At 40.9% G+C, this 27,928-nt stretch overlaps 1 protein-coding gene across 1 annotated transcript; it reads left to right on the top strand.

Moving 5' to 3' along the window:
- Window positions 1–203: 203 nt before the first annotated feature.
- LOC115148608 (glucose-6-phosphate exchanger SLC37A2) lies at window positions 204–19,605 on the top strand. The gene is made up of 18 exons (XM_029690652.1): window positions 204–863; window positions 4,008–4,089; window positions 4,408–4,498; window positions 4,697–4,775; window positions 4,893–5,028; window positions 5,678–5,754; window positions 6,194–6,360; window positions 6,777–6,814; window positions 7,290–7,436; window positions 9,609–9,699; window positions 9,861–9,923; window positions 10,326–10,411; window positions 11,225–11,273; window positions 11,603–11,676; window positions 11,993–12,071; window positions 14,245–14,342; window positions 16,479–16,543; window positions 19,234–19,605. The coding sequence occupies exons 1-18, from the start codon at window positions 805–807 to the stop codon at window positions 19,247–19,249; spliced, it is 1,497 nt and encodes a 498-aa protein (XP_029546512.1). The 5' UTR covers window positions 204–804; the 3' UTR covers window positions 19,250–19,605.
- Window positions 19,606–27,928: the final 8,323 nt, after the last annotated feature.

Below are 27,928 nucleotides of genomic sequence, written 5' to 3'. Positions count from 1 at the left end.
GTGCTCCACTTATGACCCTAGAAACTTTTCAATCTGTAATTTTAGAGGAGCATAATTTACATTTCAAACACACTGATGCCTTTTCATTTTCTGCTGTATGTAGGCTGTACCACATTTGATTGACAGAAGACAAAGCATCATTCTCTGTGGTGGTGGTATAGTACTTGAAGAGGAAATCAGTCATCGCTCCTTTAATGCCGTGACGTCAGATACGGGAATCACATGTCCACGCGCTTCGGGAAGATTTGTTTTAGTACGGCGGCTGGGCTTGGAAAATATTGGGAAATGGCTACCCTTGAACTATTATGGACAGAATCCGTAAACATGTGGACTAATGCGCATGTGACACGGTAGAGAAGTGCATAGAGTATTTATAGGAACCGGCTTTTATAACGCTATCAGCTTGCTCAGGCATGCATGGAAATCTATGGGAATTCATTGTTGGCGGAGATTCACACATTAACAGGAAGTAGGAATAGCCAAGCGACTGAAGCTGTTTTGATCAGTGCGCTGACTTTAAACAAAAAAAGAAATAAACCAGTGTTTTTATAATCAAAGTGCGAAAAATATCGATGGAATATTGTAACTAAAAATTCTAAGTCACCGGAGCTCGAACCAGTGTGAGAAGCTGTTTTGAAGTCCCATGTATAGACTTTCAGTTTGTTTTTATGCTGTTTTTAGATATTTTTGTAGTCCTATTTTTTTAACAGACAATACCAATTGGATGTATACAAGGCGAACGAACTAACTTTTTATGCCATGTTTGAGAGAAAAGTGTAAGCGGTTTTAACAAGTTTTTCGAAGATGAGGTCTTCTTTGGCTCCCGGCATCAGACTGATCACGTCCTTCTCAAGAGACAGCGGGTAAGTTTCTACTATCTTTGAATTCTATTGTGTGTGTGTGTGACACCCTTTATGCAAACAAAACTATTGCATTGTACAGTATGTAGGTTGATGACGGGGGGGGGGGGGGGGGGGGGGCAGCGATGTTGTCCCTAATCAGATAGAAGTCAATGATTGGCTAGACATGAGGCTGTAACCTGGTCTCAAAGCATTTTGTATTATTCAGTACATACATTTGGGACACTCCATTTAGTATGAAATGTTACGTTTCGTATGATATGTATTAATTTGTGGATATCCACAATATGTTACGAATTTGCAAACATACGTTTCGCAAATTCGTTACATATTGTATGATATGTTACAGATTCTAATTTGTTGTGGCTAGGTTAAGGTCAGGGTTCAGGTGCATCATGGCAAAAACGGGAAGACTGGCCAGTGGCCAAGAGCTTTTACGTCCAGACTATCAGGCTGCTAAATAGCCACCACTAGACAGCTACCTCGAAAATTCAAGCAGCTTGGGTGCTGCCACAGAGTTACATTAGAAGTGCCCATCCAAGAAAGCTCACGGTCATTGGACACAGATAAATGACGTCAAATCACGTTATATCTACTGTAGCTTTTATTGGACTGATAATGTCAACATAATACTTTCAAAATCTTAGCTAGCAGTCATCATCATGAATCAAGTCGACAATCTACTGGCAAATAATTTTCAATCCTTGTCATATGAAGAGAAATTATAGATAAAATGTATCGTTTCTCATCGGCCATTGGACATAAATATTAGTTTATGTTGGAAATCGCCAATTCAACAATGAGTGGTGTGGAAGGAATCAGTGGCTAACTGCAAGCATTGCAAGGCAATCACTAGCCTGTTATTCAGTGGAATGGGTGTGTAGTCCAAGTGTAGGTGTAAGGGTCTCTTTTCCAAGCTTAAAAAGATAAACATTAGCCATGCTGTCAATCCAGCATGACTTCTGCAGCGTTCAAAACAACTGGAGACTCGGAACTGTGAAATCTCGGACTTCAGTGAGTTCAAGACAACTGGGAACTCTGGAAAAAACAAGCTCAAACTGGGGAAAATACGTTTTGAACTGTCATCAGTCTCGGAATTCCAAGTCGGGAACTCGGGGTAAGAACGGCCAATGTTCTGAATTCTGTCGCTCTACATTTCAAAAGTGCTGAACAAATAGTTATATTGACTGCGTCCATCCTATCTCGCTCATGAATGTCTTAATTGAACTGACAGATTGCCCTTATCGTCATTATGCCATAGTTTGTAGTCTCAATTGTCAGGAGAAACCACATTTTGTTTAAGCAAGTCAACTATGTTTTATAAAAAGGCAGTAAATGAGGCCGAATGAACTGCCAGACAAGGCTCCGCTGATAGCCAGGTGTAGCAGTGGTAAGGTGTTGGGACAGCTTTATGTAGGCCCTAACAGTTTGTGGGCACCGTTTGTCACAGTTATAGGACAATTAATGTATTGTTTAGTGTTTTGTAGTGCCTTTGCTGGCATGCATATTTGCTATTTTTGGGGGTGTTTGCCCCACCAAGATTTACATGCTAAAATCGCCACTGTTCATTACATATAATTGAGGTTGACCAATTTAATTGCCATGGCCGATTAATTAGGGCCGTTTTTAATACAATCGGTAATCGGCATTTTTAGACGTCGATTACATTGCACTCCACGAGGAGACTGCGTGGCAGGCTGACTACCTGTTACGCAAGTGCAGCAAGGAGCCAAGGTAAGTTGCTAGCTAGCATTAAACTTATCTTATAAAAAACAATCAATCTTAACATAATCACTAGTTAACTACACATGGTTGATGATATTACTAGGTTAACTAGCTTGTCCTGCATTGCATATAATCAATGTGGTGCCTGTTAATTTATTATCGAATCACAGCCTACTTCGCCAAACGGGGGAGGATTTAACAAAAGCGCATTCGTGGAAAAAAAGCACAATTGTTGCACGACTGTACCTAACCATAAACATCAATACCTTTCTTAAAATCAATACACAGAAGTATATATTTTTGAACCTGCATATTTAGTTAAAAGAAATTCATGTTAACAGGCAATATTAAATAGAGAAATTGTGTCACTTCTCTTGCGTTCATTGCACGCAGAGTCAGGGTATATGCAACAGTTTGGGCCGCCTGGCTCATTGCGAACTAATTTGCCAGAATTGTTGTTGTTGGAACGCCACAAATTGTGGGCCACAATTGCGGTATTTTCCCTTTAAACCCCATATTCAAAGATGTCTTGTGCAAAAAGAAGCATAGAATTTTACGTGAAAACATCCTAGGTGAAGGCCATCTACACTGTTGGATTTCTACAACATTTCATCAATCCACAATACTTTCTGGATTATTGCTGTCACTGACCCAGGTTGTTCCATAAACCTGACGAAATAGTCACACTTTGTCCTAGATTTAGTCAGTCAAACTATAAAAGTCTTGCGCACAACACGTTCTCCTGAATGTTTGTGTCCGAAATGGCATCCCAGTAGTCACTACATTTGACCAAGGTCCTAGTGTACTGCTTTTGACCAGGGTCCATAGCGCTCTGGACAAAAGTAGTGCAGTAATAGGGTGTCTTTTTGGATGCATCTTATGTGTTGTGTGCAATTAGCTTGAGGAGTTTACACCAGGTTCTGAGTGAGGTTGTTACTAAAATCTAAATGTGGTAAAACCTTCCTTTCCACTCCAGGAAATGTAAACAGGTCAATACAGAGCGTGTGTGGTGTAGCTAGCTGCCTTCCTGTGCAGTGTACACCTCTCTGTACTGCAATCAGCAGTAATGAACTCTTCTGAATACCCTGTTTTGGTTCCCACTAAAAAATCAAGCCTAAGTGTTCTGCCTACTGTACAGACAAGACCATGTGAACAATTGTTTAGTTTTCTCTTCTCCTCAGATCTCTCTTCAGGATGGTAGTTTGAAGCCTTTCTCTCTCTTTCTCTTTCTCTCTTTCTCCCCCCCTGTCTTATGAGACTAACATCCCATAATACCCAAGCCCTGTAGACCTCTAGATAATGTATAAGAGTAATGTATAAGAGACTGTCCAAAAAATGTGTGTGCTTTGACAAAGGTGAGGTTGTTGATGGTATTTGCTTTGGACAACATTAGAATGAGTTCTTTTTCTACTCTCTGTGCAGGTACAGAGGTTTCACCCTCTTCCTCACCTTTCTGTTCTATACCAGCTACCATCTCTCCCGGAAACCCATCAGCATCGTCAAGGTGATACACTGACTTCACAAACCTTTATGAAACATTATCTTATTTATTTTAATTTTTTAAATGTAACCTTTATTTAACCAGGCATCTTAACGTAAGGCCACACTGTTCAGCTCTATATTCTAACATATCTAAGTGTTCTAGGTCACAAAAGCCCTAGAACACTCAAGTTGCACTATAATAGTTAGCATAGTCATTTTTCAGAAAGTTATATGATAGTGGCTGTTTTTGTTTCAAGACGTTTAAGCTGGTTGCGTCTTGAAGGCTGAATGTTTTGTGTCCATGTGTGTAATCTCTGGTTATTGCCCCATGTATATACAGAGTGAGCTGCACAAAAATTGTTCCACCCTCATTCGGCCACCGAACCTCAATGGAACTGACAATGAAACCTGGTGTGACTGGGCGCCATTTGGTGAGTCCTCTGCTTGACTTGACTTCTTCGATCATTTTTAAAAAGGAATAGAAATGCTTCCAAAACATTTCCAAAGTGTTTCTGAGAATATAGAAAGCACACCATATCAGTAGAATGAATCCGTTTTTATGTTGCTGTTTAAGCATTACGACAGTAGATTTCATTCTGACATTTTCTGTGCCGACTCGTTTTCTCCAGACCAGGACAACTACCAGACTCTGTTTGGAGCCGTGGACAACTCCTTCCTCGTTGCTTATGCCATTGGCATGTTTTTCAGGTAGGCAGAATGATGTAAATCCTATGATTGTGTTGTTTTTGTGGGTGTGCGTGCTTGCGGGTGTATTAAACCTCACTACAAGGAGTTAACCAGATGATGTGTTGTATGTTTTGACAGTGGGATATTTGGTGAGCGCGTGCCCTTGCGATACTACCTGACCACCGGGATGCTTCTCAGTGGTCTCTTCACATGTCTGTTTGGCCTGGGCTTCTACTGGAACATCCACTCCATCTGGTATTACGCCTTCGTCCAGGTAAGGGTTAAATCTGCTCTAAAACCATTGTCACTCGCTCACACCCCGCAGCATAGTTACCTTTGAGTTCAGGCCCGACCTGGGGCATGTTCATAAGAGTTTGCAGCGTAAACATTTTTGCAATGGGAAGTCCTGGTAGTCCCTCTGTTTCAGTCAGTTGTCTTGTGTTTCGTGCCTAATGAACACAGCCTGGTACTGAAAAACAACAGTTTAAAGTTAAATCTTTGTCCACACTGTGTATACAGGGCCTTGTGTATGAATGCACATTCATGAGTTTTCCTATCTGAGCATATGCAGCGACAAAACAACTTGGGTTGTAAAAGGAAAGTCAGGTAAAAGTTGGCATGGGGGCTTTAGGCACTATCACATGACAGGTCAGCAGTATCATATGATGTAGAGCGTGTGAGGGAGGCTGAGGGATTGTTTCCATGCCAGTGCTTTTCTCAAGGCTATGTGTGTGATAATATAATGGTGTGGGTAACCGGCCCAGCCCCCTTCTCTCTTCTGTGTCTTTGTTTGTATCTCTCTCATGGGGACACAAAACATCTCTCCATCTTTTTTTTCTCTCACCGGGTTGGGTATAGGGGCATATTTAATGTTGACATTAAAAGCATCTAAAAGTCTAAATCTCCCTCTCTTACTTCCCTAGGCAATGAATGGACTAGTGCAGACAACGGGCTGGCCTGCAGTGGTGGCCTGCGTTGGGAACTGGTTCGGAAAGGGGAAGTGAGTGAGACATATTCTTACTCCTGACCGGTTCAGCAATGCTGAGTGCCCAGTATCAGTACCCCTTTTCCATATTGTGTAGGGTATTTTTTTGTTGCTCAAGGTCAGTCACATTATGCGAAATTAAAAACAGAACTCTGCGGTCAGTTCCTTTGTTTGAGTGTAATGAGTGTTCGGAAATTAAAAATAGGAACAATTTACAGATGTCCAGTTCTGCTGAAAGCTCTCCTCAGTATTTAGTACCGGTGTGTTGAATGTTTTAAGTATATATTGAATTCACTCCAATAAATTCCCTATGTTCAAGTGTCCCTATAAGTTAATGTAAGCAGGCTCACTGTCTCACCTTTCACTGTCAAGATATACAATGTTTCTAAATCCACTTCTTTCATGTCCAACCCATCTGTGTGTGTCCTGTGTGTGTCTGTCCTTCTCCCTCCAGACGAGGGTTCATCATGGGCGTGTGGAACTCACACACCTCGGTAGGCAACATCCTGGGTTCGCTCATCGCCGGCGTCTTTGTGTCCTCGGCCTGGGGCATGTCCTTCATCGTGCCCGGAATCATTATCGCATCCACAGGCATTCTCTGTTTCTTCTTTCTGGTGGAGAGTGAGTGTGACCTTTGACCTCTGGCTCTGTATTCATAGAGAAAGTAGGAGTGCTGATCTAGGATCAGTTTTGCCTTTTTAGATTATAATGAATGGACAGAGGGGGCCTGATCCTAGATCACTATTCTTACTTTGAGATGTTCAAAACATGTCAACAGGACCATAGTGCTGAATGCATAAACCACTGCAACCTATTGAAGCTTGATACAGTAGATCACAGAATCCAAATGAAATGGTATACAATATTCATTGCCATTAGAAAGTTATTATGGAGGATACGTTTTTATTAACCTAGTTTGAAAATGGATCATGTTGGGTTCTCCGACAGGATTTATGTAAAATGAGAATAGGCTTGTCCCAAGACTGTATTTTGACATGAAAATGGATTTGTGAGCACAACCTTTTTTGTTGTCACAGAACCAGAAGATGTCGGCTGCAGCCCTCCGCAGCACCATGTAAGTATAACCAAAGAACATATGAAGCCCTTAGTATTATAGAGAAGGGCTGCCTTGCTCAAGGGCAGTCGGTGTCGGTGGCACCTGAGATATGATATCAGCCCTGCTTTTGTAACCTCGAGGCTACCAGCTACCCCTAGATTATGGCCTGATTTTGTTTTGACCAATGTTTTGTCATTCTATAATTTCCCTTTCTTTCGAAAGACTTGATATTATAGAGTAATAGAAGACATGTTAGACTATACATAAAACATAGTCAATAGTTGTAGCCTTCCCTGTAGCTCAGTTGGTAGAGCATGGTGTTTGCAACGCCAGGGTTGTGGGTTCGATTCCCATGGGGGGCCAGCACAGAAAAAAATTTTTTTTTAATGTAATGTATGCATTCACTACTGTAAGTCGCTCTGGATAAGAGCGTCTGCTAAATGACTAAAATGTAAAAAATGTTACACAGCAATTAGCATTGTTCTATGTGCAGGAGGACAACGAGAAGGAGCCTCTCTTACAAAACTCATCTGTTAACGAGGAGATCTTCAGCAGTCCTGGCCTGTCCAACTCTATCTCCTCCGAGTCGACAGAGGAGCACACCGAGGCCATCAGCTTCTGTGGGGCCCTCAGGATACCTGTGAGTGCGGATCACTATCTACTTTAATTTCAAGCTGTTTCATTTGCTTTCTATTGTGACTCATGGTTGATAATGTATTATATGTATAAACTGGAAATGCTGTAGACTGTTGTAATTACTTTTTTTTATTTCTAAAAGGCGGTAGAACAGTTTTAGTGTTGCTGATAGATTGTGGCTTCGATCACTGTAATTGTCTGCATTATATCTAATCCCTCATATATGTATATTATTTTAAATACATTTTTTAAATATATTTTCCTTTATTATTTTCACCTAACCCTACCACCCCTCCCCTAATTGGAGTAAACTACACTGAACGAAAAATATAAACACGACATGTAAAGTGTTGGTTCCATGTTTCATAAGCTAAATTAAAAACCAAAAAAAGTATTGCGTTTTTATATTTTTGTTCAGTATAATTAAATATATTTTCTTTATTTATTATTTTCCCCTAACCCTACCACCCCTCCCCTAATTGGAGGAAACTAATAGACAACAATACTAAGGCTTCCACTTCCAGCTTATACATATTTCAAACATTTCATGTACAGTATATTTTACATTAGTTATCTTTTGTTTTTTAGTCCCAGCCTTCAGCTGCCCTCAACCCCTCCCATATATCTCTGAAGACCATCCAGTTTTGTTTTATTGTTATGACAGTTGCTATGACTGCTCTATGACCAGTGTGTAATAAACTCAGCAAAAAAAGAAACGTCCTCTCACTGTCAACTGCGTTTATTTTCAGCAAACGTAACGTGTAAATATTTGTATGAACATAACAAGATTCAACAACTGAGACATAAACTGAACAAGTTCCACAGACATGTGACTAACAGAAATTGAATAAAGTTTCCCTGAGTAAAGGGGGGGGGTCAAAATCAAAAGTAACATTTAGTATCTGGTGTGGCCACCCGCTGCATTAAGTACTGCAGTGCATCTCCTCCTCATGGACTGCACCAGATTTGAAAGTTCTTGCTGTGAGATGTTACCCCACTCTTCCACCAAGGCACCTGCAAGTTCCCGGACATTTCTGGGGGGAATGGCCCTAGCCCTCCGATCCAACAGGTCCTAGACGTGCTCAATGGGATTGAGATCCTGGCTCTTTGCTGGCCATGGCAGAACACTGACATTCCTGTCTTGCAGGTAATCATGCACAGAACGAGCAGTATGGCTGGTGGCATTGTCATGCTGGAGGGTCATGTCAGGATGAGCCTGCAGGAAGGGTACCACATGAGGGAGGAGGATGTCTTCCCTGTAACGCAGTGTTGAGATTGCCTGCAATGACAACAAGCTCAGTCCGATGATGCTGTGACACACTGCCCCAGACCATGACGGACCCTCCACCTCCAAATCGATCCCGCTCCAGAGTACAGGCCTCGGTGTAACGCTCATTCCTTCAACGATAAATGCGAATCCAACCATGACCCCATGTGAGACAAAACTGCCACTCGTCAGTGAAGAGCACTTTTTACCAGTCCTGTCTGGTCCAGCGACGGTGGGTCTGTGCCTATAGGCGACATTGTTGCTGGTGAGGACAGGCCTCCAAGCCCTCAGTCCAGCCTCTCTCAGCCTATTGCGGACAGTCTCAGCACTGATGGAGGGATTGTGCGTTCCTGGTGTAACTCGGGCAGTTGTTGCCATCTTGTACCTGTTCCGCAGGTGTGATGTTCGGATGTACCTGTGCAGATGTTGTTACACGTGGTCTGCCACTGCGAGGACGATCAGCTGTCCGTCCTGTCTCCCTGTAGTGCTGTCTTAAGTGTCTCACAGTTCGGACATTGCAATTTATTACTCTGGCCACATCTGCAGTCCTCATGCCTCCTTGCAGAATGCCTAAGGCACATTCACGCAGATGAGCAGGGACCCTGGGCATCTTTCTTTTGGTGTTTTTCAGAGTCAGTAGTAAGGCCTCTTTTTAGTGTCCTAAGTTTTCATAACTGTGACCTTAATTGCCTGCCGTCTGTAAGCTGTTAGTGTCTTAACGACCTATCCACAGGTGCATGTTCATTAATCGTTTATGGTTCATTGAACAAGCATGGGAAACAGTGTTTAAACCCTTTACAATGAAGATCTGTGAAGTTATTTGGATTTTTACGAATTATCTTTGAAAGACAGGGTCCTGAAAAAGGGATGTTTCTTTTTTTGCTGAGTTTGTGTGATATTATCTTACAGGGTGTAATGGAGTTCTCCCTCTGTCTGCTGTTCGCTAAGCTTGTTAGCTACACCTTTCTCTACTGGCTTCCTCTCTACATCTCTAATGTTGGTACGTACTCAGTTTAGCTCCTATTTGTTGACAGTTCACCTGAGGGTTCAAATGCTAACAATGCTTATAAGCTGATAATGATTTGCTTTGCGTTGTGAGATGCGCCGTTAGTTAGTTTGGCATACTGTGTCGCTTAAAATTCCTAATGTTTATTTCCTCAGCCCATTTTGACCCCAAGGAAGCTGGGGACATGTCAACACTATTTGATGTAGGAGGAATTGTTGGTAAGCCTTAACAGTCACGTGACTGACTTTATATGCAATTATGTAACCTTTATAGCGCAATACTCCGAGAGATCATATGAGGAACCAGGAAGCTCTTCTCTGATTGGCCTGGATGTTTTGTCTACACTGTAGTTATAACAAGTCATAGACATAACGAGGGGTTTCTGCAGTCATAACAAAACAGAACATAGACATACCAAGTGATGTCTGCAGTCAGAAGAGTTCTCATTAGAATTGGCCAATGATTGGCTCCTACTGTATTTGTGTCTGAACACTTACTATTGATCTTCAATGCAGCTCCTCAAAGGCTGAATATTTTCAGATGATGTAGGACTGCTATCTTCCCCTACGTGTTAAGTCTGTGTTAAGCGTGTATGTTAAGCGTGTGTTGTGTGTCTGCAGGGGGCGTCGTGGCTGGACTGGTGTCGGACCAAACTGGGGGCAGAGCCTCAACTTGCTGTGTCATGTTAATCGTGGCTGCTCCAATGGTGAGTGTGCATTCACACAAAAGACATCACTGGCTTTAACCATGTGTAACACCATGGACATTTCTAGTGTCTCTTTATTATAGTACACTTATGACTCCTCTTTGAATTGTAAATGTGGCATTTGAGAGTAATATGCACATTCCATTCTTTAGAAAACCGGTGCTGGGCAAAAATATACTTTATATCATGAAAGGAAAGGCCTCCACAAAGGCCTGAATTGCAAATGTTGACTGGACACACTTTATATTCACTAATGACAAGAGGAAATTCTCTCAGTAAATGTATTGATCACATACAGTACCAGTCAGAAGTTTGGACGCACCTACTCATTGTGCAAAGCTGTCATCAAGGCAAAGGGTGGCTACTTTGAAGAATCTCAAATATAAAATATATTTAGATTTTGTTTAACACTTTTTTTGCTTACTATATGATTCCATATGTGTTATTTAATAGTTTTGATGTCTTCACCATTATTCTACAATGTAGAAAATGGTACAAATAAAGAAAAACCCTGGAATCAGTACGTGTTTCCAAACTTTTGACTGGTACTGTATATGTCATGTAAATATGACTGCATGATGGACTTTGGCTGCGCTTTGTAGCTCTGGAATTGGCAGTGAATTTCACCCGCTGCCCGAGAAACATTTCGTGATAGGTTGCAAGGTCTTTGACACTATTGTGTCAATCTGTTTTTCAGCATAGCTGAATGTTTTCCTTTGGGTTTACATGTGGGTTATTAAATCATGAGCCAATCCTTCAAGACTGCCACCTTTTATCCAAAATCCAGTCCAAATGTTTGTTTTGCTTTCCTAGCTGTTCCTGTACAACCACATTGGCCAGCATAGCCTAGGAACCACAATCGGTAAGAGATACATTTGTATGGCTTTTGACTTTCAAGCCATAGCGCCATTTTAGTCTCAACCCCTCCTGCTAACAACTACATCAATGCTCCAATTTAACACATTGTACTAAACTGTGTGTCGGTTGTGTGTTTGTAGCCTTTCGTATTTAGCAGACGCTCTTATCTAGGGCGAGTTACAATCGGTGCATTCAACTGAAGTAGGCAATCAACATAACCACATATCACAATGAAAATCTTCCTAAAAAAGACCCTTGCTATCTGCTAGCTAGCGTACTGTACATGCCTGATTCTCTCACAGTGCTGTGTTGTTGTGTACCTCTGCACCGTAGGGATGCTGTTGGTGTGTGGAGCCCTGGTGAACGGACCCTACGCCCTCATCACCACCGCTGTGTCTGCTGACCTGGTAAGCATATCCATTCCAGAATGGACCACTTCGTGCCTCTAACATGAGGTCCTCAGCTCTCCCGAAGTCACACGGAGGAGATAAGCTCCTCATTGCCCCACTCCCCCCACATCCCCTGTTAGTCCAAGGCTCTATCTTAATGCGTCTTTCCTCGATTCCTTGCATTCTGTCTCCCTTGCCTCTTTCTCAAACCGGTGCCTCCCATCAGACAATCACCTTCAATGCGTTTTGAGGAGAAAGGACGCAAGGAATCGAGGAGACAAATTGGGAAATAGGATTGAATGTTGGTTCATAATGAGTGTTTTTCCTTTCATAGGGGACACATGAGAGCCTGAGGGGAAACTCTAGAGCGTTGTCAACGGTCACGGCCATAATTGATGGCACAGGGTCAATAGGTATGTGGGGAATGTCTGGGCCACATGGGGGATTGGTACTGATTTTGTTGTTTTAGTTTTGATGCTTGTAATGGTGACTAGTAATGGGTTAGTGGGGCTATGGTGCATTTATGTGTGCCTCTGTCAATGCATGAAGGAATGTTTTTATTTATTTATTTGAGGTCACCTATGTTTTGAGATTCACGTCAATGCTCACTTATTGCAGTGTAATGTGGTAATTTACAAATTGTTTTATACAGTTTATGTACATGGTCCATGGCTAATTGCCATGCACAATTATTTTCCATTGTAAATCATGTAGTGTTCTAAAGGCAGACTTTTCATGATTGTTGTCCCAAATGAAATTGTATATCCAGACCTGGGGCCTTATTTATCAAAGCTGCGTGCGCACGAAAAAGCCTCTAAACAATCCGTGCGCCAGTTTTTCCCCAAAGGTTGTTGTTTATCCATTTTGAACATGATGTGAAAGTGGGGGTATCTCCACGCATATCTCACTTCTAGTGGTTGATCTATTGTATTGCAAGCAAATATTGTTATTTTGAGTGAAATGGGGGTGTTTGATACATCAGAATTTTAATAATGGTCTGCTAATAACAACACAACTTAGGCCTAATGATAAAACGGATGCATTTGCCGTGGGTAAGGAGATCGCATGGCAGCATGTAGCCTAATGTGTTTCTTTTATTACCGTAAAACTTGTATTAATAGCTTTGGCATTTATTTGCTTCAAGCACTGAACACAACGGGCTCTTATTAGAGACAGGTTTCTATTTGAACCAGGCATCTATTTCCTTAATGCACACAGCTTTTGCTCATTTACATAGTTAATTGCTTAGTTCCAGCATTCACTTCCAGCATTTTAAGCTATTCATTTCATGCACTGTGTTATCATTTACACATTCTGTCACGTTTCTTTTGTCGTAGTAAAGAAAGGGAAAAAAACATTCCTTGACGGAATAGTTATTCTCCTCTGACTGCATTTTCGTCAGTTCTTACTTTCTGAGGATTTCTAGGGGTCTGTACCCCCAAGGTTGTTGACTGTTTTTGTGCTTGATCGTTAGCCAGCAGTTCTCAGCTGTTAGCAGCCAATGGCATGCAGTTTCTTACTGGTGATAAAAAAAAAGGAAGATTTTCTTTTGAGTCATTACTGAATTGTTTAATGTAACAACTCAAACGATAAACCTTGTAAACAATTCATGGTAATCCATGGTAACCTCGTAAACAATTCAAACCCAGCGTTTTATTGGCTGAAATGTGTGCCGTTGCCCAGCTATTTAAAGGGACAGGTGGATATTTGAGACTGAGCTTTTAACTGAAGTTTTACGGTATATAGGCCTAAATCATGATCATATTGCAGGACATGACTGTCCTTTTCTGACATGACTGTCCTTTTCTGACATGACTGGTTTATTCCCGCTACACAACATTTATTAGTGTACCATTTATTCATCGCTCATTTAATAGCCAAACATGCTAGAAATTAAATAGACCGGTAGCCAATTTGATAGTATGGGTATACAGTAGGCTACAGTATAGCTGTGCGATAGGAGCGCAACATCATATCCAATCTATAAATTCAGATCCTATACCAAGGCAGGAGATAGAAACACAATCATCGATTTGATAAACAAAATATTGAAAATTTTTTATATTTTCAATAGAAGTGTGCTATAGCATTTAGTCCTACTTTTACATTGTTCCAATAGAAAATCATACTTGCACAATGTGCTGCTAGTGTTTGGCGCTCGCTATAGGCGGCATGCATTTCTTGTTTGGAAAAAGTCACTACAAAACATTCTGTGCATATCTCTACATAAATGTGATCAAATGTGCCATTGCGCTTTACTTTACAAACTCTCATGGCCCAGTTCCAACATCTCCAAATCATACAGCAAATGAGGGATTTTTGTTACCATAAAAGGTGGATGGGGGGTGTTTTCCAGGCGGGGTTGTACCGCTCGTTCACGAGCGCACAAATATGGCTCTGATATATCAGTGAAAACATATGTTACGTGCGCCAGTTTGATAAATGCCAATTAGTTTTTACATGCAAATCCTAGAATCATCAGAATTTAGTGAGATATTTACGCACGGTTGATAAATGTGGTCCCTGGTTTCAGGTGCTTGGTTTCCCCTGCTCAAGTGTTTGACTGTTATTCTGACTGTCCTGTAGGTGCTGCCCTCGGTCCTCTGTTAGCAGGACTGATCTCTCCAACGGGGTGGAACAATGTCTTCTTCATGCTGATCACTGCTGATATCCTCGCCTGTTTGGTTAGTGTTTAGTCTTGTTTTATAAATCACTGCAATATTTGAGCCACATGTACAAAGAAGGTGCTATACCTGTGGATTGTGTACAACAGCGTTCTCCAACCTTTTCTACCATGAGAGCTACTTTTAAAAAACATGTCGCGAGCTACTAATTTACCCAATACATTACTGGGAGCTTGTACAGTGCATTTGGAAAGTATTCAGACCCCGTTACAGCCTTATTCTAAAATTGATTCAATTGTTTTTTTCCTCATCAATCTGCACACAATAACCCATAAAGACAAAGCATAAATCTGTTTTTTTAGAAAGAAAAACTGAAATACCTTATTTACATAAGTATTCAGACCCTTTGCTATGAGACTCGAAATTGAGCTCAGGTGCATCCTGTTTCAATTGATCATCCTTGAGATGTATTTACAACTTGATTGGAGTCCACCTGTGGTAAATTCTATTGATTGGACAGGATTTGGAAAGGCCAACACCTGTCTATATAAGGTCCCACAGTCGATAGTGCTTGTCAGAGCAAAAACCAAGCCATGAGGGTGAAGAAATTGTCCGTAGAGCTCTGAGACAGGATTGTGTTGAGACACACATCTGGAGAGGGGTACCAAAACATTTCTGCAAATGTCTAAACCTGTTTTTCGCTTTGTCATTATGGGTTATTGTGTGTAGATTGATGAGGATTTTTCAACATTTGTATCCATTTTAGAATAAGGCTGTAACATAACAATGTGGAAAAAGGGAAGGGGTCTGAATACTTTGTTTTAAAAACATTTGTGTTATAAATATGTGGATTTTTTATTTTATTTTTATATATATATGAAAACATATAGGTATACAGTACCAGTCAAAAGTTTGGACACACCTACTCATTCCAGGGTATTGCTTTATTTTTTATTATTTTCCACATTGTAGAATAATAGTGAAGACCTAAAAACTACAGTGAGGGGAAAAAGGTATCCCCTGCTGATTTTGTACGTTTGCCCACTGACAAAGAAATTATCAGTCTATAATTTTAATGGTAGGTTTATTTGAACAGTAGGAGACAGAATAACAACGAAAAAATCCAGAAAAACGCATGTCAAAATTGTTATTAAATGATTTGCATTTTAATGAGGGAAATAAGTATTTGACCCCTCTGCAAAACATGACTTAGTACTTGGTGGCAAAACCCCTGTTGGCAATCACAGAGGTCAGACGTTTCTTGTAGTTGGCCACCAGGTTTGCACACATCTCAGGAGGGATTTGTCCCACTCCTCTTTGCAGATCTTCTCCAAGTCATTAAGGTTTTGAGGCTGACGTTTGGCAACTCGAACCTTCAGCTCCCTCCACAGATTTTCTATGAGATTAAGGTCTGGAGACTGGCTAGGCCACTCCAGGACCTTAATGTGCTTCTTCTTGAGCCACTCCTTTGTTGCCTTGGCCGTGTCATTGGGTCATTGTCATGCTGGAATACCCATTCACGACCCATTTTCAATGCCCTGGCTGAGGGAAGGAGGTTCTCACCCAAGATTTGACGGTACATGGCCCCGTCCATCTTCCCTTTAAGAGTGTGCTCCTAATCTGAGCTCATTACCTGTATAAAAGACACCTGGGAGCCAGAAATCTTTCTGATTGAGAGGGGGTCAAATACTTATTTCCCTCATTAAAATGCAAATCAATTTATAACATTTTTGACATGCGTTTTTCTGGATTCGTTTGCTGTTATCCTGTCTCTCACTGTTCAAATAAGCCTACCATTAAAATTATAGACTGGTCATTTCTTTGTCAGTGGGCAAACGTACAAAATCAGCAGGGGATCAAATACTTTTTTCCCTTACTGTATGAAATAAAGCATATGGAATAATGTAGTTACCAAAAAAAGTGTTAAACAAATCAAAATATATTTTCTATTTGAGATTCTTCAAAGAAGCCACCCTTTGCCTTGATGACAGCTTTGCACACTCTTGGCATTCTCTCAACCAGCTTCATGAGGAATGCTTTTCCAACAGTCTTGAAGGAGTTCCCACGTATGCTGAGCACTTGTTGGCTGCTTTTCCCCCAGCGCCCTGCGGTCCAACTCATCCCAAGCCATCTCAATTGGGTTGAGGTCGGGTGATTGGTAAACTGTGTTGAGTGTGCTGTCTTCCTGTTTTCCAGCTGCTGTCCAGGCTGGTGTATAAGGAGGTGAGGGGCTGGTGTGGACACAGCCCCAGACAAAGAGGGTGAGCCACTCATGAATACACCACTTATATCACCAATCAGGAAACCAAAAGCTGGTTTCATTTTCTTAAGATGAAGAGGCTTCTAAGTGCAATAAGTCATAAAATCATAAATTTGTGTGTCTAAGGAGTGAACAAATACTGGCTCCTTAAGGGTAATTTTTTTTTGCAATTGAACTTGCGTGTGCACAACAATGTATGTTCCTTGAAATACAGGTCAAAGCCACAAATAGCTACTACGTAGGGCTGTTGTACATTAGCCTCTCCCTGGAGGTTAAGGGTGCCCATTATTCTACTCCAAAGGGGCCTCCAGGCTGCTTATTAATTGGCCAGCTTTAAAGTAACTGTCCAGTATTTCCAAATTTCTATGAAATATTACCAGAAATTAATTATAATATCAGTGAAATAGTTTTCTTCCAAAACATGGTAATTAAGTATGTTAAAAAGCATGTTTTCTGTTTTAGAATGGTGTGGGCATATTCCAGCCATAAAAAATATTCATGCGAGTAGACCACTGATTGGCCAGCTCATCCTCTATGAGGAAATATCAAGCATTTTTTTAAACATTCTGTTTGATACAAGTTTATTTTTCTTAATTTTTTTTCTCCAATTTATACGAGTATAGAATGAATCGACAATAATATTTGGGTATACGTTAACAGAATATTAACTTTTAAAAGTGAGATTTTCATTGGACAGTTTACGAGAAAAATTGCAGTTGCACCTCAGGCTATTTTTAGGCATCATAGGTAATCAATCACTATCAATCTGGGACAACCTGCATCTTGAGAGTTCTATATTTCCAACAGGTTCCCATAGGATTTGAGACATGATTGTCTTTGAATGGATGACTTGAGTTGGGTCTTAGATGCTCAATCAAATGTGACACAGAATCGTCTCTGTTCACTGAGCACTCAGGCTTCTTTATTCTTTCACAGCGTCAAGTAACGGTTTCTTGATTACAAGCACCTTTCCATGTTCTGCAAATCTATATACACTGGGCAACTGCGATTAACCCTTTGCACTTGTGGAAATTGGCCTATATGGATAGGGCTAAATTGAAATGTTTCTTACAGAAAAAATATGAAAAGCATATGCATAACCATGGTAGCAATGAAAGGGAACAATTTGGAGATTTTGCAAAAATTCTTAGACCAAAGGTGTGAGGACACAACAATTCATCTGACACAAGACTGAATCCAAACATTACACTGTTGATTTTATATGCATTTTACATTTACTGTACTTTTCACCGCATTTGTTGATAACAAAATCAGAAAATACTATGGATACATACAGTCTTTAACTATAAGATGCTTTTTTGAGCTCTCCTAGCAGTGCCGTTGAGGAACTAGAGGAACCACACTTTTTTAGTTGTTTTCTTTGGTACACAACCCTGCATCCCCGCCATCACACAATTACTATTGTTTACTCATACCAAAAAAACTGTTCATTATAAATCTGTCTGTCGGGTGGGCATCATTTGAAAGTCTGTTTTATTGCCAACATGACTAGCTAAATTATAAAATACGATCTTAGTGTTAGGCTTTAACAGTGCAATTCAGGGAACCGGATCATAATTTTGGTGTGCACAGAAAGGAGGCATGAGTGCATTCGGGTTCATGTGCCGTGGCAAATTTTCTTCACAATAGGCAAAAGGGCTCATCCTTGTCAGAACAACCCAGTGTATGATGCAATGTCATCTAGTAACTGTACATCAAACATAGTGATCATAAACGTTAACTATATGACGTGGAAATGTGATGTGCACCTTTGGACTCACAGGTGTTTGGCTTGCTTGTATGACATCAGCGGTATTTATTATAATCCTCTATCTCATCTTTCAAAATACATAGTCCTCTGAATTTACAGCATTTCCCTCACTCTGACATCAAGAAATGTGGAAAAGTTGCCCAATTTAGATGCAGGGATGGGGGCAACTTCTTGTCGTGTGAGGTGCTCAAGTTCAGAACGGCTGTCAGAGACGTTATGTATAGCATGATACTGTACAGCCACTGCGTTCCTGTTTAGGCGTTTCATCAGTGCCCAAATCTGCCATTTTCAACCCTTATGCGGGTACGAATGTAAAGGGTTAAAAGCCATTGTGACATCAAGTTTAACATATGTCATTGTAGGCTGTTTTGGAAACTATAGCAGTACTACATTACCCATAATTCACCATGTAACGTCTGGTTGGTCATAATGGAGTTACACTACAGTCCAAGGTGTCTTTCTTTGAGCTACATAAGTGTCAAAGCTAAAAGGAAGCTGTATCAATCCCAATATCCACAACTGCGCAAGGCACCGGCCACTCTCACACTGTCCCGTTTATTCCAAGTCCCAAACTAACCCTCACATCCTGTCAAATAATGCTGCCAAAGGCTCCATCCCCAACAACAATTGTGCACCTCATGGCTCTATAATGCCCCTAATTTATTCCACTTCCCAAACTAACTCCATAGCATTAGCCTCTCCAGCAAAGTTGAGAAAGTGCTAGGGACTGTGTTTACTTGCAACATTTTCAGAGAGGATACTCAGTTGAAGATTATGTGGTGGTTGCTTCTCCTCCAGTCCTCAAATATAGAATTACATTGAATTAATCAGATCCAATGATGTGGTACCTATGTTAATGACCAGAATAGGTTTGTATTTGGTCCATTCTGAAATGGGCTAATCTCGCCTTGTGTTGTCAGGTTCAAAGAAATATGAGTGGGTGCCTGGGACAAGAGACCGTATCACACATGCAAGGAAGGACGCAGGAAAAAAGGACCAAGGACTAACCTCTGAGGTGCATCCAGATTTATAGGGTGCCGGTCCTTTCATCCTTAATGGACCCAGACCCCGTCACCAGCGGATGAAAGGATCTGAAAAAGGAGGAAGGGGCCATTGATATTTTGGGACCATCTGACGGAGAGAGAGAACATGTCCTTTCTTCAAATTGTCACAAAGCACTCTCTCTTATACCTTTTTTGTGATTATTTTGTATGTTTATTTTTTTCTCTGTTAACCCCTCTCGGGGCTGTGTGCATATTTCATCTTATTATTAAAATGATGTGCACACTGCATTTCCCCAATCTCTCCTCAATGGTTACTAACAGTTAAAATCACATGCTAGTATTGGGATAGAGAAATTGGGCGCGCATGTTTTGCACAGCCTGGAGAACGCCGAACTACATAAGCAGTTAGCAGTTGTAATCAAGTGCTGTGGCGGCAAATGTTGTCACTAACTAAGCCAGTACAGATGAGGATAAATTGTCTGACCGATCAAAAAATCAAGAATCATTTCTCAGACAGTACCATCAAATCCTTCCATTTGTCTCTGATGGAAACCTTAATATATTATGTTGTAGAGGGATTTTTGAAAGTCGGGCTTTCTTGAAAATTTAGAGTAGAATTTCTTTTGATTTTGTTGCATTATTTAAGCATAAAAAATGACATTTAGGGGAAATTTGTAAGGGAAAAGGTTAGTTTTGGGAATTTTTGAAAATACTTGAAATATTTGTAAATTTCCATGTCGGCTCTGTGCCTGAAAATGTCCCTGTCCGAATCAAAGGATCCCAATTTCAAGCACTCAACTGTGATTCTTAAACGATCCAGAGATTTGGTCACTTCTGTCAGATTTGTCTAAAATCCTAAATTAATCAGAAATGCGCTGTGTCAGCTATACCATAAAGAACCCTCATGTCAAATCAAATTGTATTAGTCACATGCGCCAAATACAACAGGTATTTGATACCTTACAGTGAAATGCTTACTTACAAGCCCCTAACCGACAGTGCAGTTTAAAAAAAATACAGATAAGAATAAGAGAGAAATGTAACAAGTATTTAAAGAGCAGTAAAAATAACAATATATACAGGGGGGTGCTGCTACAGAGTCAATGTGCAGGGGCACCGGTTAGTTGCGGTAGTATGTACATGTAGGTAGAGTTAATTAAAGTGACTATGCATAGATGACAGAGAGTGGCTGTGGTGAGGGGGGCAATGTGAAAAGTCTGGGTAGCCATTTGACTAGATGTTCAGGAGTCTTATGGCTTGGGGGTAGAAGCTGTTTAGAAGCCTCTTGGACCTAGACTTTGCTCCGGTACTGCTTGCCGTGTGGGAGCAGAGAGAACAGTCTATGACTAGGGTTGCTGGAGTCTTTGACAATTTTCAAGGCCTTCCTCTGACACCGCCTGGTATAGAGGTCCTGGATGGCAGGAAGCTTGGCCCCAGGGATGTACTGGGCCGTTCGCACTACCCTCTGTAGTGCCTTGCGGTCGGAAGCCGAGCAGTTGCCATACCAGACAGTGATGCAACCAGTCTGGATGCTCTCGATGGTGCAGCTGTAGAACCTTTTGAGGATCTGAGGACCCATTCCAAACCTTTTCAGTCTCCTGAGGGGGAATAGGTTTTGTCCTGCCCGCTTCATGATTGTCATGGTGTGCTTGGACCATGTTAGTTTGTTGATGTGGACACCAAGAAACTTGAAGCTCTCAACCTGCTCTACTGCAGCTCTGTTGATGAGAATGGGGGCATGCTCAGTCCTCGATTCGATCACCGCCTACTCCTCAGAAGGCAGCCCGGCCTCTCTTTCTCCGCCTCCTCTTCACGCAGATCATTTGGGTTGGGGCCTGTTCCCGAGGGAGCCGTATATCCTCCGCCTCGGGCTTGTCAGAGTCGTGAAAGAAGAAAAAGGATTCTGCTAGTCCATGGTGAGTAATCGCAGTCCTGATGTCTAGAAGTTATTTTCGGTCATAAGAGACAGCAGTGGCAACATTTATGTAAAACAAAAACAAAAAAGTTACAAACAAAAAAACACAATCGGTTGGGGGCATGTAAAACGTCTGCCTTTTGCTCTGTTGCCATTTTAACATTTGTGTCCTCATTACATGCACATGTAGTGCAACAAGACCACTCATGGTCTGTAAAGTGCTCCACTTTTGATAGATTTAAACAAACAATATTGGAATCACCATGGTCACAACCGTAAACTGTCAACTCCATCTGCCTGATAGAATATACATTTTGGTTCAAATATGTTACTTTTAATACAGTTCAGAGTCAAAGCAACTGGAGAAAAACACAATTGGTTCTGTGTATACCACTCGAATGAAGACAAATTATATTTTTATCAACTCGGTCAGAGTGCTGAAACATCTGATAGAATGATTGTTTTTATTGTGGATTTTCAAATTAATATTTTACATTATTTACAAATGTTTGTATTTAACTTGTGTTTTTACAGGCGAAATTGTATTTTTAGTATCTGTTTTTAACTCCATCAGTGGCTTGTCAACTTTGTCACTGATGGCTAACCCACTTAAGATCGATTTTCTTTTTTTCATGAAGATAAATGTTAGGACTTGCGTCAGCTCTTAAAAGTATGTTTGTGGAAGAAGTTTAAATCGTTTTACTTAAGTGAAGTGGTGAAATATAGTCAAATATCAAAATGTAAAAATATCTGGTCTGATTACTTTGACTATATTAACCTTATTACTTTAGACTATGGGGAAGTTAGAGCACATATTTAATCAGAAATAACTACACTCAGACTAATACACTTTCACTCATGAGAAATTAGAAAAAGTTTGAGTATCATTTGGGGAGAGAAATATGATGGTGCATCGGGTGGAAGAAATGTAGAATTTTGTTAGTGTTAAAAAAAATGTTGAATTTAAAAAAGTTTTACTTGAGTGAAGTAGTAAAATATAGTAAACATTTAAGGTTGAGTAAGTAAACAAACAGAAAAATCACAAATATACCCACATTTCTATAAAACGTAAACAGTTTGATTAGTGAATGCCATAGTGTAGTTATTTTGTAAGATACTTCTTTCTCCCTAGTAGCTGAAATAATATTTTTTCAGAGCCATTTTAGCTGTTGTGCTAGTTTGGTCTGAACAGATTCACAAATCATTGGAAATTGTCATGCTATGCAGACGTTGTCTCCCTCCGAGGCACGTATTGCTAGGCCACCCCCCTGCACTTGCCTAGGCAGGCCTGCTCCCACCGTGGCTAAAGCTAGTGTGAGCTTTGCAGATCCTCTCCAGCTCTGTCAGGTTGGATGGGGAGTGTCGCTGCACAGCAATTTTCAGGTCTCTCCAGAGATGTTCGATCGTGTTCAAGTCCGGGTTCTGGCAGGACCACTCAAGGACATTCAGAAACTTGCCCTGAAGCCACTCCTGCGTGGTCTTGGCTGTGTGCTTAGGGTCGTTGTCCTTTTGGAAGTTGACCCTTCGCCCCAGTCAGGTCTGAAGCAGGTTTTCATAAAGGATCTCACTTTACTTTGCTCCGTTCATCTTTCCCTCGATCTTGACTAGTCTCCCAGTCCCTGCCGCTGAAGAACATCCCCCAGCATCCCCATAATGCTGCCACCACCATGCTTCCCCGTAGGGGTGGTATTGGCCAGGTGATAAGCGGTGACTGGTTTTCTCCAGATGTGACGCTTGGCATTCAGGCCAAAGAGTTCAATCTTGGTTTCATCAGACCAGAGAATTTTGTTTCTCATGGTCTGAGTCCTTTAGCTGCCTTTTGGCAAAATCCAAACAGGTTATTATGTGCCTTTTACTGAGGAGTAGCTTCCATCTGGCCTGATTGGTAGAGTGCTGCAGAGATGGTCGTCCTTCTGGAAGGTTCTCCCATCTCCACAGAGGAACTCTGGAGCTCTCTGAGTGACCATTGGGTTCTTTGTCACCTTCCTGACCAAGGCCCTTCTCCCCCAATTGCTCAGTTGGGCTGGGCGGCCAGCTCTAGGAAGAGTCTTGGTGGTTCCAAACTTGGCTTGAGTTTTGCTTTGACATGCACTGTCAACTGTGGGACCTTATATAGACTGGTGTGTGCCTTTCCAAATCATGTCCAAACTATTTAATTTAACACAGGTGGACTCCAAGTTGAAGAAACATCTCAAGGATGATGAATGGAGACAGGACGCACCTGAGCTCAATTTCGAGTCTCATAGCAAAGTGCCTGAATACTTATGTAAATAAGGAATTTCTGTTTTTTTATTTGTATTATATTTGCAAACATTTCTTAACTTGTTTTCACTGTCATTATGGGGTATTGTGTGTAGATTGATATAGAACATGTTTTATTTAATCCATTTTAGAATAAGGCTGTAACGTAACAATGTGGAAAAAGTGAAGGCGTCTGAATACTTTCCGATTGCACTGTACACTTTGTTTTAGGTACACTCATCTTTACTTAACAAAAATATAAACGCAACATTTAAAGAGCTGAAATGAAAGATCAAAGAAAGTTTACATACATATTTCTCTCAAATTATGTGCAAAAATTTGTTTACATCCCTGTTAGTCAGCATTTCTAAAAGATAACCCATCCACCTGACAGGTGTGGCATATCGAGAAGCTGATGAAACAGCATGATCATTACACAGGTGCACCTTGTGCCGGGGACAATAAAAGTCCACTCTAAAATGTGCAGTATTGTCACACAACACAATGCCACAGATGCCACAGTCTCAAGTTTTGCAGGAGCGTGCAATTGGCATGCTGACTGCAGGAATGTCCACCAGATCTTGCCAGATAATTTAATGTTTTAATGCACAGAGATACTATGAATGGCCAGTTGTTGTGCCATTCATTTGCCCCCATCCCCTCGTGTTTCAGCATAATGCGCAACCCCATGTCACAAAGATCTGTAAACAATTTGTGGAAGCTGAAAATGTCCCATTTCTTCCATGGCCTGCATACTCACCAGACATGTCACCCATTGAGCATGTTTTAGAAGCTCTGGATCAACATGTACGACTGCGTGTTCCAGTTCCCGACAATATCCAGCAACTTCGCACATCCGTTGAACTGGAGTGGGACAACATTCCACAGGCCACAATCAACAGCCTGACCAACTCTATGTGAAGGAGATGTCACGCTATATGAGGCAAATGGTGGTCACACCAGATACTGACTGGTTTTCTGATCCACACCACTACCTTTTTTTAAAGCTATCTGTTTCCAACAGATGTGTATCTCTATTCTCAATCATGGGAAATCCATAGATTAGGGCCTAATGAATTTATTTCAATTGACTGATTTCCTTATATGAACTGTAAATCTTGGAAATTGTTGCATGTTGCATTTTATATTTTTGTTCAGTGTAATTTGTGCACGAAAGATCAGAGAAATAAGCTTTTTTGCGTATGGAAAATTTCTGGGATCTTTTATTTCAGCTCAAGAAACATGGGACCAACACTACATGTTGTTTATTTTTGTTCAGTGTGTATTCAAAGTAGATTTTTTTTTTTAATATGATTTACATGTGTGGCTCAGTAGAGGATGGCGCTTGCAACGCCAGGGTTGTGGGTTTGATTCCCATGGGGAACCAGTACGAAAATGTATGCCCTGGATAAGAGCGTCTCCAAAAATGACTAAAATGTAAAATAAAAAAATATGTGCATTTAGTGTATGAACATCAGATGAATATGAGTTTGAGCAACTGTATTTCATTAAAATTGCATGTTTTGCTTCATATAAAATTAATATTCAGTGGGAATGATTGATTACAGGGGAAGTCTACCTAATATGTAAAATGCAACTCCTCACCATAACAGTTAGGATAACTGGTGTAAACATGTTCTAGGATGTTTCTATCTCATATTTTAGATAATGTAGAAGATCGGAAATGGCTACACAGAAATTATACTCAGTTATCTAAATATAAAATCACTCAAGAACATATGTTCTGGTACCACAGCACCCATGTGTCCATCCCAAATGTGCACTACTCCCTTTATAGTGCACTACTTTTGACCAGGGCCTATAGGACTGGTCACAAGTAGTGTACTATATAGGTAAAATAGTACAATTTAAGATTCGCACACAGAGACTTTTAACACCATCAGGATATTTTGTTTCCTCGACCCCAGGTGAACTATTAGTTAATCAGAACAAGCCCACTTTATTATTGATATTAATGATGTATGAACGTGGTTTGAACTCAATGTGGAAACACCTGATGAACACCATTCACATCTGATGTAACCCATTGAGTAGGCATTACCTAATCAGGCCATCAAAGGTAAACGCATGCACAGTTCAATGTTTGATTCTATTCTACCACCATGGATGCATCTCAATAGTATTCCCTTGATTCCTCGCATCCTCTTTCCTAGCCTCAAACTGCATTGGAGGCAAGGAGAGAGGACGCGAGGAATCAAGAGAATATTGAGATTCTACCACTATGATCCCAATTCATGTTTTCCTGAAAGGAGTGGAAGATGTGACAGGGTCAGTGTACAGCCTACTTTGCTGTAGTAACGGTACCTTGGCAACCGCAGAGTAAATGGGTGATTATTTAAAGCGCTGGTAGTGGATCCCTCCCTCTCAGGTTTCATACAGGTTGTTGGATTCCATCCCCCTCACTGGATCTGCAGCATACCAACAGGCGGGAGAAGTTAGCTTCTAACTGACTGACTGAGGTACGTACATCTAGTTTCCTTCGATTCTTTGGAAGATGAATAAGCATTGAGCTATTTTTGTTCATATTACATTTGACATTCTACATGAGTGCCTTTATCATTCAATGTGAAATGTAGTAACTGATTGACAGGAAAATGTTAATGTTTATCTTTTATGTATTTATTCAAAGTATACGCAATGTCAAAAATCATTATTTAATAATATTTTCACATTTTGATAAGTAAGTTTACTATCACTTCCTTTTCATGGTAATGATCCAGCATGAATTTAATACATATAATGAATCAATGGCAGCTATGAATGAAAAACAGTACCCTTTTCCCACCTATATCATATTTCATAATTGATGCTTATTTATAAAACCCTCTTAGGCCTCACGTCCCCCATCTGAGCTATCTACTGCAGCCCTCATCCTCCACATACAACACCCCTTCTGCCAGTCACATTCTGTTAAAGGTCCCCAAAACGCACACATTCCTGGGTCGCTCATCTTTTCAGTTCGCTGCAGCTAGCGACTGGAGCGAGCTGCAACACACACTCAAACTGGACATTTTTTTTTCTCATTCTATTCATTCAAAGACTCAATCATGGACACTTACTGACAGTTGTGGCTGCTTTGTGTGATGTATTGTTGTCTCTACCTTGCCCTTTATGCTGTTGTCTATGCCCAATAATGTTTGTACCATGTTGTGCTGCTACCATATTGTGTTGCTACCATGTTGTTGTTGTGTTGCTACCATGCTGTGTTGTCATGTGTTGCTGCCATGCTATGTTGTCTTAGGTCTCTCTTTATGTAGTGTTGTCTCTCTTGTCGTGATGTGTGTTTTGTCCTATATTTTTATTACATTTATTTGTATTTTTAATTCCAGTCCTCATCCCCACAAGAAGGCCTTTTGCCTTTTGGTAGGCCGTCATTGTAAATAACAATTTGTTCGTAACTGACATGCCTAGTGAGTCAGTTAAGAACATATTCTTATTTGCAATGACGGCCCCAGGTGGTGAAGGTAGGAAACAACATCTCAACTTCCCTGACCCTCAACACTGGGGCCCCACAAGGGTGTGTGCTCAGGTCTCTCCTGTACTCCCTGTTCAGCCACGACTGCGTGGCCATGCACTCCTCCAACTCAATCATCAAGTTTGCAGACGATACAACAGTAGTGGGCCTGATCACCAACAAAGACGAGACAGCCTACAGGGAGGAGGTGAGGGCCTTCGGAGTGTGGTGTCAGGAAAACAACCTCTCACTCAACGTCAACAAAACAGAAGAGATGATCGTGGTCTTCAGGAAACAGCAGAGGGAGCACCACCCTATCCTCATCGAAGAGACAGCAGTGGAGAAGGCATAAAGTTTTAAGTTCCTCGGCGTACACATCACAGACAAATTGAAAATTCCACCCACACAGACAGCATGATGAAGAAGGTGCAACAGCGCCTCTTCAACCTCAGGAGGCTGAAGAAATTTGGCTTGTCACCCAAAACCATGACAAACTTTTACAGATGCCCATTGTTTGTTCATTTACAAGTAATTTCTAAGTTTATGTAAGTTGAACATTAGGAAGCTATTGTTCCAGACAGGAGACTGTTAGATTCTGGGTGAAACCTGGAACATTGTTATACTCATAAGGATAGTGTCTAACAGTGAACGAGACTGGTTTTTACATCAGAAGTTAATGGTTATCTGTAGAAGTTAGATGGCTTTGGAGAGTGTAGGGGAGATGGGTGGAGATCTTAGAACCTAACAATGTCACTGAGGGAGAGAGGGTAATGTATAGCGTTTACATTATGTCAGGATATGTTATTGTTAGCCATCAGGGATCCTCTGGGAGGAGAAGAGAGACAGTCTGGTATCAATAACCATGACAGCCTTGAGTGAGCACTTTGGGGTAAAGGTCAGGTTAGATGAAGTGAGGAAGAACAGATATCACTAAGGTTCTGTCTAGCAACAGAGATACAATGGTCTGTTCAGTTGTGGAG

Source organism: Salmo trutta, chromosome 15 (assembly GCF_901001165.1).
Source record: "Salmo trutta chromosome 15, fSalTru1.1, whole genome shotgun sequence".
In the NCBI taxonomy this organism is placed as follows: Eukaryota; Metazoa; Chordata; class Actinopteri; order Salmoniformes; family Salmonidae; genus Salmo; species Salmo trutta.
The sequence above is the reverse complement of the archived record's forward strand: the minus strand, read 5'-3'. Positions and strand labels throughout refer to the sequence as shown.